We start from the raw sequence: 14548 nt of genomic DNA, 5'->3' as shown, positions 1-14548 counted from the left end.
AAAAATGGCCGATCTACAAGCACAATGTGTCGCAAGACGACACATTGTGAGCTTGTAGATCTGCCACTATTGGCGAAGAGATTTGGTGTAGATGGAAAAAGTGGTCAAAGTACAGTTGTAACTTAAGTCCAGTTCTCTAAGACTACAGGGGTTTAAGTGGTTACGGGTCCATTCTTGACCATGCTCCACTGGACTCTTTGTTTGAACTGATTAAACTTCTTCACAGGGTACCAGAAATATTTAGTTTCTCTCTTGGTTTTTCTCGCCGTACCTACAGCAGACTACCTGAGCACGTTGAGTGTGAGTTCCACCTCTCTGGTGTCAGACAGTGAATGGACAGGACCGGATAGCCTGCTGTGGACCTCTTCAACTGACCTGGGAAGAGGCGACTCAACCGGAACACACTTGAAGGTTCACCTATTGTAATTTACTTCCGAAATATACGGTTCTTATGTGTTGCTGCTTATACGTTTGCAATAACACAGTCTCCCATAGGTGGCAGAGAGCGTCCAGAGTCTGACTCAGCTCCTCTACAGTATGCAGGTAAGAATATTAATGCCAGGAAATGACTGTAGGAGCACATCAGTGTTTGCTTTGACCCTGATAATTGGAGACGGGAAAGGTTGATTGTCCGATGAATAGGAAGTGATAGCTGATAAGTCCTTTTGAGGTTGAGCTTGACAAATAAGCATGGGATAATTGTCAGAGCGCTGGTCGTTGTTGAAAAATAACCCCCGACAGGATGATTAAACACAGAGGCGGAGCCGAGGTGTTTAATCATCCTGAAGGGGGTTCTTTTCAAACAACGACTAGTGCGCTGACAATTATCCCGCTTATTACACGGCTACTTAATAAATACATGAATAAATTGACCCAAAAGTAACAACAAAACAAAGTATTTCCTTGCTTAAGGTAATGAAAGTATTCCATAAATGGCCGTCCACCCAGCGCAACACGATCGCCTCGGAAAACAAGGTGTTGATCAAATAGAATATATTTTCGGTTTCTGCATCGTCTATTTCTTGCTTCAAATGTTTTCAAAAACATTCTTGAGAGCAACGTTTAGTTGTAAATGATATCGTGTGTTTGTTTACATGGCTGTCATGTTGGATACAGCATAACATTCTAGTAGTGCAGCAGGTGCTCTGAGTATTTGATTAGACAACGGTGTGTAATAGAGCTCATCGGTCATTATTACACTCACAGTGTGTCACTTCATGCCGCGCTGTGAGCTTGTACATCTGCTATTTTTTTTGCATTTTTGAAAAATCTTGAAAGTTAACTACTGATTTAGAAGGCATTTGTAGAATCAACCTCAGGTCTTAATGGCTTAAGTGGTAATTCATAATATATTTTTTGTTTAAGTTTGGGTCCCGACACCAAATGTGTCTTTTGGGAAACAGTGCTTTAGTAGGTGTGGTGTTGTCATCTGTGTCCCTCTGGCTGTATGCAGGCTGCTGTCACCCTGCAGGACAGCTCTTATGAGATCCACAAGTTGCTGCTTCAGGAGGGAGACCGACCACAGCTCCGCACATCTGTATCGCTCCAAAACAACCCAGTACGTCCACTGACTGATACATCATTGTTTAGATGCTATTCATAGGATAATCACACACACAGCCTTTATTTGCCTGATTTAAAGGTGTAGTGATTTTCACACTTTTAGAGCATATCCGTGGTCATCATATGGGCATACCTAACAATAGATGCCAAAAAAAATGAAAAAAAAAACATTTTTGTGTATTTTTACATCTAAAGTCCCTAAAAAGCCAATCTTAATTACTTCCTGTAAACGAAAACGTGCTGCGTGATGACATAACGCAGCCTTCATTACTATAAATGAATCTTGATTACATGCACCTGTTTGATTCCCATAGCTGCACGTTCTTCAAACACAGCTGATTTTAATTACAGAGATACTCCGTTTTGAATCTCATTGAAGATGAGTGTATTACTCATTTTAAACTTCATCTGCACACTAAAATATGTATCTGAAAACATTATAGGTTAGAAATAAGCTAGGTAGTAGCAAACGTTCTTCACTGGCCGTCTCTCTCTAACTTGTAAACAAACACTAGCCGTGTTGCGCACGGCTGAAGTGATTGAGATCCAACGTCCCATAGCCTGAAGGGATGGGACCTTCTGATTGGTTTAGAGTCGTTGAGCCGACGTTTCAGGCTCAAAATAAAATGACCGAAAATGTCACTTCAGTGCGTCTTTAAGGAAAGTACCATGGATGAAACCCAGCCACCAAGTTCCTGCAGATGATTTGGTAGAACTCACGACTGCCTTTGATAAAAAATGATTGATGGAGTTTAACCTCTTGTTCCCTAGGGTCCCTATTCTGTGGCAAACAATCGCCGAAAATAGCCGATGTACAAGCTCTGAATGCGACGCAATGCGACGCGTTGCAGGCTTGTAAATCAGCTAATTTCAGATTTTGGTGTTGATGGGAAAAGGAGCGGATCTCTGTAAACTAAGTATATACAATAGGTTGTTTAAGTCTGTGTCCTTTGTCATCCAGGATCATGAGAAGCAGAGGAGTCTTGACAGGCGGAGAGAGGAGGTGGAGAGGAAGAGTTTGGAGAGGAAGAGAGAAGAGGTGGATGAGGTGCAGAAGCTTCATGTGAGGCTGAGACAGGAGCAACAGCGTTGGGACAGAGAGTGTCTGGCCCGGGACAAACAACAGGTAAGCAACAGGGTTTGTACACCAAATGCAAATCTATGAAGCAGCTATAATACTATTGACTTGCCTTGCCAGTTATTAACCACACATGAGTACAAAAAGCATCACTACACAAGTATGGGATGTTAAGTCATGAATTGTAGGTGAGTATTATGACGATGATCTTATTAAGATCTGATCTTAAAGGGTAGGCTTTAGAACGTGTCCATGAACATTCATTATGCATTCATTTGATCATCTGAATTGAGTCTTTGGTAGGCCTGCCTTTATGTGTTCGGATATGTGTGTTTGGGTTTAAAATGTGAAATCCTGATAAGCGTTGCATCGTCCACGCACTCATTACATTCTGAGTGCGATCATACAGTACCTTCCTTCAACCTAGCCTGGTAAACCCTCCCTCCGGAAATCTAATTTCCATTTGATTTCAGGAGTGAGTCTGGCCTGATCGCCCATGGTGCAATATTGGCTGTGGGCTGGAGTTGGGCGGGAGTAATACCGTTGACTGACAACCCCTTCAGCCAATCAGCAGTTCATTTTTACCACCTCCAGACTATGTGACGCAACGGGGCTTTTGAGACGGCCATGCCCAAAATAGGTTGCCTTATTCGGATATATGTGTGTCACTGCCCGCCACGGCCGGTTCTCTGAATTTTTATTTTTAAATAGGCTCTGTCATGATTAATTGACCACTTATATGAAGTTTAACAACTAAATTCTATCCAAACTATATCTTATAAGTAAATTCCGTGCCTCAAAATAGAAGTTTGAGAGCTTTTTGAAGTAAAAAAAAACAGCGGAGAAAATAGCGGACAGAAAAGATGGCTGCCGTTCGTGTTTTGTCGGCTGTATTCAGGCTGCACAGGCTGTGCCATTCGGGCTCACTCGAACTCGCCACCTGATTGGCCAACTGTCGCTGTCAATCACAGAACGATGTGCGACGATGCTGATAGGCTCGTCTGTTTGGCGTACATAGCCAATATTGCAGAATGGGCGTTCATGCCAGACTCACTCCTGAAATCAAATGGAAATGAGATTTCCGGAGGGAGGGTTTACCAGGCTACCTTCAACCAACTGTCCCAGGGCTCGGTACTGTCCTTGGTGCTGAACTCTCAGCTCTCAGCTCACCTCATTGGCTACGACAGTCTGATGGGGACCCATGTGACACTCCACATGCAAATAGCAACCTAGCATTACAGCACCTGCAAGTTTTATCCACTTATGCCCTGTGTTATCTACCTGCTCACACAATGTGTTGTTACAATTTTTTTAAAACATTTTGCTTATGCTGACATGCCCAACATAAGGATGTCAGGTTGAAATTGATATTGGTGTATTTGTTTATCCCTGATGGCCAACATGAACCTTCTGTGTTCTCACAGAGTGAACAGGAGTGTCTGCTAGAGCAGCGTGAGCAACAGTGCCTCCTGGAGGCAGAGAGGCTGCACTGCGAACGCAAGGAGCTGGAAGCCCAGCTATTGGAGTACGAGCAGAATCTAGACATGCTGAGGGATGGCCAGAGGGGCGTGGCCATGGAAAGGGAAAAGATTGAAGCCCAGCAGAGGCTACTCCAGACCTGGAGACACAACCGCCAAAGCAGCCTCCCCGTTATGATACCCATGGATGGTTACCAGGTAAGAAACAGAAGGTTACAGCCATAGAGCGAATGTAATGGATGATAGAATGAGTATAGCCAGGACATGCATTTCTATACTTTCAACGTCTATCTTGGTATTAACCACATGAACCCTTGCATCTCTATTCTGGGCATGTCATATATAGTCCAGGGGCCAAGCCATATTTTGGTACCACCTAAGGTGACCGTAAAGTTTTTGTATTTTTGTCTTCCTACATGTCTCTAGTTTATATTTTGGTATGATAACCCTTCCAATCTTGTAGCTTAATGGCAGTTATCACTACCTACCGGCTAATGTATCCGGTAGGAGACACAAAGTAGAATCTTTGTGTCTCCTACCGGAAATACACCCGAGCATCAAATTATTGCGACAAAAAACATAATATATCCATGTATTCAAGGCTTCATGGGGTGTGCAATTGATAGAAAATAAATCATTTTTTGGGTGAACTCCTCCTTTAAGTTTCCCAGGGGGACTCTCTACCCATTCAGCTATGACCACCCTAGACCGAAGGAGGGTCAACTTTTACAAGCTTATGGAAAGCAGTCTTTTTGCAAACACCAAAAATCTGAGAAGTTATCAATTGCACACCCCATGAAGCCTTGAATACATGGATATATTTTGTTTTTTGTCGCAATAATTTGATGCCTGGGTGTATTTCCGGTAGGAGACACAAAGATTCTACTTTGTGTCTCCTACCGGATACATTAGCCGGTAGGTAGTGATAACTGCCATTAAGCTACAAGATTGGAAGGGTTATCGTACCAAAATATATACTAGAGACATGTAGGAAGACAAAAATACAAAAACTTTACGGTCACCTTAGGTGGTACCAATTTGTGAAAATATCAGTGTTGGCCCCTGGACTAATAGGTGAATATTTGGCAAAAACAGAATACATTCTCAGAAAATAGCAGATCTACAAGCTCACGGGTCATGTTGTCGTTGTGACAACTTGACACATTGTGAGCTTGTAGATAGGACATTTGGTGCAGAAGGGAAAGAATAGGGGGCCAACTAGACCCCAGGGGAACCCTGTCAACAAATCGGTTTTAAGTGGTTAAGGTTCATTCTCTTCTGCATTCCACCCATTGTTCACGTCCTCCTCACAGGGAAGCAGTCACAGTCGATCAGGCAGCCTGGACGGTTCAGTGTACGAGAATGAAGCCTTGCTGCTCCGCTCCTTGCAGCAGAATCACCTTCACCACCACCGCCACAACAACAACCAGCACCATCAGAGTCTCAACTCTGGGCCGAGGAAGAACCAGGACAGCCCGACACACAGCCCCGGCCTCACCCCCAACCTTGGCCTGAGCTCCAGCCTCTATAACAGCCTCAACACTCTGCTGAGCCAGGCGCACGGCAAGCCACCCCCAGATGCTGGTCTAGCGTACCCGCACTTCAACAGCAGCCACGGCTTCCCCCGTCCAGTCAACACCCCCATTCACTCCCTCAGCAGTGGGTTCAGCTCACAGCAGCGGAGGACTAACAGTAAGTATACATACTTCACATAGCTTTCCTGTGATGTCCATTAACGACTTTATTATTGGTGAAAATGTCCTAACATTGCAGATACACAAGCTCAACGCATTGCGATGCAACACGTAAGCTTGTACATCACCTGATTCGGATGCTATCAATGCATTGAATGGGAGATTATCACGTTTTATCAGACCATTGAATGGGCGAAGTAGGCGACCTACTTACCTACCCGCGATGTATCAGACCATTCATTGGGTGTTATCAAGACATACTGACCTACCAACGGAGATGACTTAAATAGTTCAGTTTCGGTTTTGGTTGTTTTGGTTTCGGACCATGACGGAGGCGCGCAGTCTCAGGCGAGCTGGAGCCCCGCGACGGACCACCGAGGGAGCTAAAGCGACCGAGTTGCCGTCCGGATCGGTGCGACGCTCGCCTGAGCCTACTCAGCGCCGTTGGAGTTATGTACCGATAGGCACAGAATCGTAAATATTGTTGTGGGGACTGCTCCGCCTCCAACGTAGGTCAGTAGCTCCTGATTACGCCCAATGAATGGTCTGACAAATCGCGGGTAGGTCCGTGTATCGCCTACTCGTCACATTCAATGGTCTGATAAAACGTGATAATCTCCCATTCAATGCATTGATAGCATTCGAAGCCCGTGTGTACATCGGCTATTTGTCAAGCCATGAAGTATGAATCAGTGGTTCTCAAAGTGGGGTCCTTAAATGGGTTTTCAGGGGGTCCTCAGCTATCAATGATTGATAGTTGGGAACCAAATGGACACTTACAGGTCTGTAACTCTGGGAGTGTACAAATGGAACCAAATAGACTCGTTAAGGGGGGTCTGTGGCCTAATGCATGCCAAACACGGGGTCCTTGAAATGAAAACGTTTGAGAACCACTCGTATAATAAACGTGGCCGTATTCTGTCTCCTTTTAGCAGACTTCAGCCCCCCATCGGAAAGGTGTCCTGTGGCACCGTGGAGGTCGGGGATCACAGACCTGGGGCTGTATGAGGACTACCCCACCTCCGCCTCCCTCGACCCCCTTCTTACTCCACAGGCATACCTCTCTCTGGAAGGACAGAATGGGGAGGACGGAGGAGAAGAGAACATTGTGTATCTATGAAAGTGTCTTCTTGAGTACTGTGATGGAGGAGTGAGCAACACATACTGCCTTATATAGAACTGGACTGAGAATATTGCACCTGCTCAAGCTGCGCCCGAGAAAAATGTGTGTGTGTGTGAGACAGAGGGTGCAATTTCGCCTTCGAGATTGAAAGGCCAAGATATCATTTCTAAAGGGTTATGGCTAATACTGATCCACCATATATTCTCAGCTTAAAAAAGTGTAATATAAGTCGTCTCAATTAAATTCATATTTGTTTTTAGTATGCAGGCTATTTAAACCAAGTGACTTCCTATGGCAAAGTTCTGCTCACAAAACACACCATTGGAAGTTAAAACCCAAGTTGAAAAAAAAAACAAAAAACATTCCTGTCAGACTACCTTTTTAAGAGATTGGTTCCTTCCTTATCAGACTCTGTGCCCGCCACTGGAGTTGTTTGTATGAGCCAACACTTAATGTGTAAAAACAGCTGTTTTTGTGCACGTGTGTGTGTGGGGGGTGGACTAGTCCTTAATAAACTGTATAATCAGATGAGGGAAGGGGCAATGGAAACAAGCAGACATTTGCAGAAAATACGTGCCTTCACTTTGTTGTGCGATCACTGACCACTCTTATTTTTTGTTGTTATCCAACCATTATGTCTTTGTCCAAAAATCTTTTTTTTTTATACTTGCGCTCCCACTCATTTGTCTTTGTAACTCAATGTCTACTTTTGCTTCCCTTGTCAATATCTGTAGTACTTTGCTGACAGAATTACTAGAATGATAATTTATACTTCTTATGTCCTTTTTCCCCATCCAATGTAACTGGTTTTCAACTGGAAAATGTGATTCCTTTCAGTAGAAAATCTGTTATAAATAGTATAAATTGGGCTTAAAAGTCAGGGACCAGGAAATCAGACTACCGAATGAGTACTGTATATAGTCACATTTTGTTCATGAGAGCACTTACAGGTGAACAACCCAAGCTGTTAGGCCTATGTATTAGCAAGCTTATTTAAAGCCCAGAAAAATATTTGAGGGACCATAGGCCAAATGACGAATACGTAGACATTACTGTATTGATGTTTAATGTGTTTAGTTTTATGCAAAAGCTACCTATGCACACTGTTAAAGGACACTTAAAATAATGCTTTTTGGGTTGTTTTGTCACTTAAGTGCCAAACATCCAAGAAGTGAATATTGTAAAGAAAAAGTTAGCATTTATTTATTGTTGTGTAAAAACTGCTTCTTGCACTGTCTACATTAATATTTTGTTCTGTCCTTCCTTGTAATCTTTATAATCAAAACTGTCAAGTGCCATATTAACTATATAAAATGTTCTACGCCACTGTTTAGTTTATTTTGATAGATTAACCTTATAGGCAAATGTGTCATGGAAGGCTATTCAAGATTTGGCCTGATGCTGAGCTTTAGAGCGACTTTCAACATTGCACACCATAGAAAGTGTGTCTGGTGAGAGCCTGAGCCATTTACTATAATCATGCGTTACTGACTGTAGACTTTTACGAATAGTGGATTTGGAAATGCCTCATAGTCTCCTCAATTGTTCAGCAATAGTATATAATCAGGCATGCATCTGCAGCAGCCTTTTGTGTGTTGACACTCATTTGTGCTTTCCCACAGCAGGGCCTAAAACCAAATCGCTGAATTAAGCCTTCCCAGAGAGGAACGCTTAGGCTGCGTTGCGCACTGTTCCAAGACGAAAATTCAACTGCTTCGTGCACAAGACATTCTTAGAACCATCCTACGGTGCAGTGGAAAAGCCCTGTTGGTCAGCTGAGGTCAGCACTTCAGGGTTCCCACACAGTCTTACCAATGAATTTCTAAAATATCTAACCCTATAGCAATCATTCAGCAAAAAAAACTCTTGCTCCAGCATGCAATGCCCAAAGACAGGCAGTAATAAAAATAACTGTACTAGAAGGTGGGTTCCACCGTGCATCAAGTGAATCTGTTTCGGTTTTAAAATGGGAGGTTTCTAGGTCTGTGGGGAGCTGAATCGGTGTTTGATGTTGTCAAAAATCCATTCAGAGACATTCAAATGTATTGTTGATTCTACGTGCGATGTCAGAGCCAACACAGACTCCTGAGTCGCTGCCCTCGACACTGTCCTATCTAACATCAGGGTCTTGAGCTCTGCAGTGTTGTTAGCTAAGCTGTGCTTCCAGCCTTCTACGTAGGTGGTGCGCTGCTTGCCTTTGCCCTGGGTTGGCTCCCATAGTGTCAGTTTTCTTGCCTCTAGTTCCGGGTGCCTGACGCAGTGCCCTGCCACTCATCCTTCTCTCTGACTTTGTCTGTGACCCGTGGTAGGTCCCCATAGAGGTCCACATTTCTCTCCACCTCTTTATAAAACAGAAAATGCATTTTCGTTTCAGTTTCATTTCCAATTTTATCCAACCAGGACAGAGAACTCAATCAGGATACAGATTAAACGAGTGAAATTGGAAGTGATGACACAAAGAAATGAGCAGACAAAATTGGAACTGGAACACTATACAAATTAAGCTTAAAAATGGGTACTTTCTCCTGATTGGCTGAGATTTTGACACCTACCTAAAAATGTATTTTCTGTTTATTAAAGAGCTGGAGAGACAGGGAGACTCCTGTTACTGAACAAACACTCTATAGCAATGATTACTATCAGAATATAGTATTTTAACAAAATACTTTTTGTTTTAACCAAAAAATATCACTTAGCCTACCTTTAAGGCAAACACTTAAAACTGAGGCAAAATTGAAAAGGTGAACAAGGTTTTATTAAAATCAACCCTGATACAGTGGCATCTAAAATCGCCCAAACACAATAATAAAATGCCTAACTAACTAAAAAGAGCCCAACCAACTAAAATAAAAGCACAATACAAGGTGAAATCAGCCGGGGGAGGGGGGACAGCAGCGTTGATGGCACCACCTCGCACACCACCAGTTCAGATGTCCCTGTGGAGGACAAGTAGGTACGCCAGTCACATTCAAAGCAATGTAACAGTTCTACTTCTATCTAGTTTAGGATGAGTCGGAGACCACAAGTATTGTTGTCGGTTTGAAGACTTACCGGCAAGGCAGATTGTACGTCAATACTCGGGTCGCGTCCTCCTTCTCTCGGTCCTCCACAGGGCACGATGTGGTCCGTGGATCATATGGGTGGTCAGACTGGTCACCATCCTATATCGCTTCTCTGGTTCTGGCTGTTTGTACACCCCCGTCTCGGCTGGTGACTGGTCCGTCGTCTCCGGTGTGTCCGTTCCCCTGGCTCTCCCTTTTGTCCATCATGGCCTCCTCGCCGTCGCACCTGCAACCTGGCCTAGGAATAAGTATAATACTGGGCCATTAATTAATACTGCATCAATTTGCATGGTTTGGATTTTTTTGCTGTGTTTTACTTATTCACTTCAGTTGCGTATTCATATTATTTAGATTTTCATATTTGCCGTTTAGGATTAGGTTAGAGTTAAAGGCCCCTTTAGTAGACCCTTAAGCCTCCCCCCCCCCCCCTCACCCATTTGGACCCTTAATCCCATTTCCCAGTTAAAATAACCCCAATAAAAACAATAAAATGTTTCAAAGATAGTCCACATTTTTCAAATTCTTAAGATATGTTTTTTAATGGCAGATCTACACGTTGTGAGCTTGTATATCGGCTATTTCAAATAGCCAATGTATATTAAAAGGGCGAAGCTTCGCTTCTTTTGGGCTTGTTTTCATAGACCTGGTTGCTTGTTTCTCTCGCAAACTGGCAACACTGGCCTTTAAGTCATTGTCGTGAGCGATCACTCTTCCTCGCACGCCGGCCCGGATAGCGATAAGATGGCTGCCGCTACAGTGTTTTTGTCGGGTACGGCAAATGATAATGGCACCCTCAAGGAGCTGACCACCTTAATATTGACCAACAATAAGATGGCTGCCGCTACAGTGTTTTTGTCGGGTACGGCAAATGATAATGGCACCCTCAAGGAGCTGACCACCTTAATATTGACCAACAATTTGAACACACCAGATTGTTGTTGGAGCACCACCAGCTGGAGGTAATTAAGTGGCTAACTTTATCCTACTGTTGACCTGGTTGCTTGTTTCTCTCGCATACTGGCAACACTAGCCTTTTAAATCATCGTTGTGAGCGAGCAGACTTCCTCTAAGCAAACAGTACGCCACGCAGGATAGCGACAAAATGGCTACTGTCGTTTATCGAACGTGAGAGGGGATTCTGGGAGAAGCCATGGATTCTGGCGCCAGAACCAATCACAGTGCGTCTCTACTTTCGGGTACACAACTGCACGACATTCCCAAAGCTGGCGATTCTGGCACCCTGAAGGTGCCGACTACAAAGTGGCTAACTTTATCCTCCTACTGTACCTCTGCTTACTCGCTAACGCTCTGGACCAGAGCTAACTATCTAGCCATGGTTAACATCACGAGCATCATGGCCATGATGCTGGAGTCAATTAACTCCAGCAGGTGGTCACTTAGGGTATTAGTTTTACCACTAACTGAAATTCGAAAATGGCCGTTGCCGACACTCGTGTTGGCTGATGTCGTGATTTGGGCAACACGTGTTGCCCAAATGATAGCAAATCGTGTTACTGGCGGAAACATTTGCCGACAGCAGATGTTGGAAGCTTAAAAATGTACGCAATGCTGCTCATGACCAACTCCCTATAATTATCAGATTAAACAGTGCAACCACCCACGGCGCACGGCAAGATTCGTACTCAAATGCGCATTGCGTTTTAACAAACCTACGACCGCCATTGCGTCAGCAAGCGTGGTCACTGGTCAGACCGTCAGTCTCTGCAAACAGAAATGTCCGGGCCAGCCGTCCAGGGATAATAGCTGACCTGACGCTGTCAACCCTCCACCACGATGACCCCAACACATTGAAATCCTGAGGGGAATGTTGCGGTCTTTCCGCCAGCAATACTACCTGACCTGGAGCTGACAACCAACCGAAATGACCCCGACACACTTTCAATCCTTGCAATCCTGCAAATGACCAAAGAATGTCAGACACGACGTTCACCCAAGGTAAACACGTTGCTAACTTAGCCTAGCTCTGCTCAATCGCTCATCTTGCCATTAAAATCTTAGCTCACTAGCTACTGTGGACCAGCGCTAACTTTGTTAGGTCTCGCTTGCCGAAAATAACCAAGTAACAAAGTACAATTTTGAGGTATTTTCTACTTTACTGGCATATTTCCGATTTCAGTACTTTTACTCCACTACATATCAGAGGCAAATGGTGTACCTTTATTCCACTACAATTATTTGAACGTCAGTTAATTTGTAGATTTTGATTATTATTACAAAACATACATTAAGCACTTCATCCAATTTCGGTCATTTGAAAATAGCAGATCAAGCTCAGGCATTGTTAACTGGTAGGTAATTTCAGACCCTGGAAGCACCACAAACAATGTACAAGAACTATATCATGTGCACAACAGTTATTGCACGGGTACTTAACTCGCCCTGGAGGCGCGACCCTCCCCCTGGGTCTGAGCTCGTGATGTCGTCCAACTCCCCGGGGAGATGCTTGCTGGACGACGTGACAGTGCGGACAATGTTCAGCTTCAGTCCAAGTCTCTGTGCCGGACAGGGCAGCTAGCACAGACAGCAGATCGGCGGAGCAAAGTGAACGCACACTCGCTACAGTTCCCACCTATCTAACTACAGGAGACCGTAAATGTAGTCTCCCCTCCTCCTAACACAAAGCCATCTAGCTCCCCCTCACTAACTGTCTTCACCGCCGGCAAGACTAGCACTTACGAACGGCCCCTCCCGTCCCCGAGTGCCGTTTCACTAGACGTTGTGCTCCAAACCCTGGTCTTGTCCAACTGACTATTTTATAGTGTCAGCGTCCTCTCCCCACCTGAAAACTATGCTGTCAATGAGTCCCTGCTCATCTTCCACACCTGCATTCATCAGTGTCAATCAATGGGACATTCTGCAGAATGAGTACTCTACTACTGTAAGTATATTTTGATACCAATACTTTTGTACTTTTACTCAAGTATATTTTAAATTCCAGACTTTTACTTGTATCAGAGTACTTCTACACTGCAGTATTGATACTTTTACTTAAGTGAAAAATGTCAATACCTTTTCCACCACTGGTCTTTAGCTTGCATTTTGATGGGTTAGAGATGGATAGAGGCTTTTCTGGTGACTAACAACCAAGTGGTGGAAAAAGTACTCAAATATTTTACTTAAAGGTAGGGTAAGTGATATTTTCTGTTTGTCTGTCTTTTTGTTAAAAGGTTAAAGTACTTATATTCTGATGTGTTTATCATGTTACAAAAACATCCAATAAAAAAAGTATTAAAAAAAGGTTAAAGTACAATATTCTGATAGTAATCATTGCTACAGAGCGTTTCTTCGGTCACAGGGGTCTCTCCAGCTCTTGAGTAAACAGAATATAGGTACATTTTCAGGTTATTCTGTTTAATAAAGAGCTGGAGAGACATGGGAGACTCCTTTTACTGAGCAAACACTCTATAGCAATGAGTACTATCAGAATATAGAGCTATTTAACACTTATTTTAACCAAAGTAAATCACTTACCCTACCTTAAGTAAAAGTACCAATACAGCAATGTAGAAATACTCTGCTTACAAGTAAACGTTCGGAATTCAAAATTTACTTGAGTAAAAGTACAAAAGTATTGGTATCAAAATGTACTTAAAATATCAAAAGTTAAAGTACTCGCTACGCAGACTGTCCCATTTCACAAGTTTTCAAATGTATAAAATTCATAAAAATCCTTTGTAAATAGCAGATCTACAAGCTCACAAATCACGACACATTGTGTGCTTGCAGATGGGCTATTTTCAAATGGCCTAAATGTAAACAGGGCTGTAGTGGTTAATGTATGTTTTTTAATAATGACCAAAATCTGCAAAGTAACCACAGTTTTCAAATGCCTCTGAGATGTAGTGGAGTAAAAGTATTGAAAATACTCAAGTAAAGTCAAAATAAGTCAAAATTGTACTTAAGTACAGTATTTGAGTACTTGTACTTAGTTACTTTACACCACTGCCAACAACAAACTTGTTCGGTTGTAATATTTTAAAACAGCAAAACAAAGCTATTTATTAAATACAGTACATCATATAATTAAATCAAATATTTTTGTACACAGATTCAAATGTTTTATGGTCATGATTCACTAGGAGCCTGTATGGCTTGGTTTCAGGCTTAAAATGATATATTTTCGGAAATCTCTATGGGCTTTTGATAACTGGAAGTGTCGCCCCTAAACACGCTCGCCACTTGTTTAGGAGTAGACCACTTACCCCAGGTCCGGTCCGGTCGCCCCGAACGAGCAGAACCCTCGCCCCACAACGACGGTCCACTCGCCACGCCGGTGCGGAATGCTCGCCCAGAACCCTCGACCCGCCGGTGCGGAATGCTCGCCCACAATTCATATCATAGGGTCCATGTTTTTGCACACAACCACATTAATCTAAAATGTCTTACCCCTGGGACCAAAATGAGACCATTCCACCTGGAATGTTTGTCGTTTACCATACAAATACCTGTGCATCTGCTCCAGGAAAGCTGTGAAATTTGCAAACTGTTAAAGTAATAAATTATTTGGAACCCTTTCCTTAATGGAAGGG

At 43.3% G+C, this 14548-nt stretch overlaps 1 protein-coding gene across 1 annotated transcript in view; it reads left to right on the top strand.

Moving 5' to 3' along the window:
- LOC311044362 (rho guanine nucleotide exchange factor 28-like) overlaps positions 1–8252 on the top strand; it is a 64762-nt gene extending 56510 nt beyond the window's left edge. Inside the window, exons 34-40 of the mRNA XM_084055865.1 lie at positions 278–411; positions 496–543; positions 1454–1558; positions 2525–2689; positions 4066–4317; positions 5433–5811; positions 6746–8252. Coding sequence (XP_083911991.1) covers positions 278–411; positions 496–543; positions 1454–1558; positions 2525–2689; positions 4066–4317; positions 5433–5811; positions 6746–6933 — 1271 coding nt within the window. The 3' untranslated portion in view covers positions 6934–8252. The remainder of the gene's footprint in view (positions 1–277; positions 412–495; positions 544–1453; positions 1559–2524; positions 2690–4065; positions 4318–5432; positions 5812–6745) is intronic.
- The last annotated feature ends 6296 nt before the right edge of the window (positions 8253–14548 follow it).

Source organism: Gymnoscopelus microlampas (genome assembly GCF_963454915.1).
Source record: "Gymnoscopelus microlampas genome assembly, chromosome: 4".
In the NCBI taxonomy this organism is placed as follows: domain Eukaryota; kingdom Metazoa; phylum Chordata; class Actinopteri; order Myctophiformes; family Myctophidae; genus Gymnoscopelus; species Gymnoscopelus microlampas.
The sequence above is the reverse complement of the archived record's forward strand: the minus strand, read 5'-3'. Positions and strand labels throughout refer to the sequence as shown.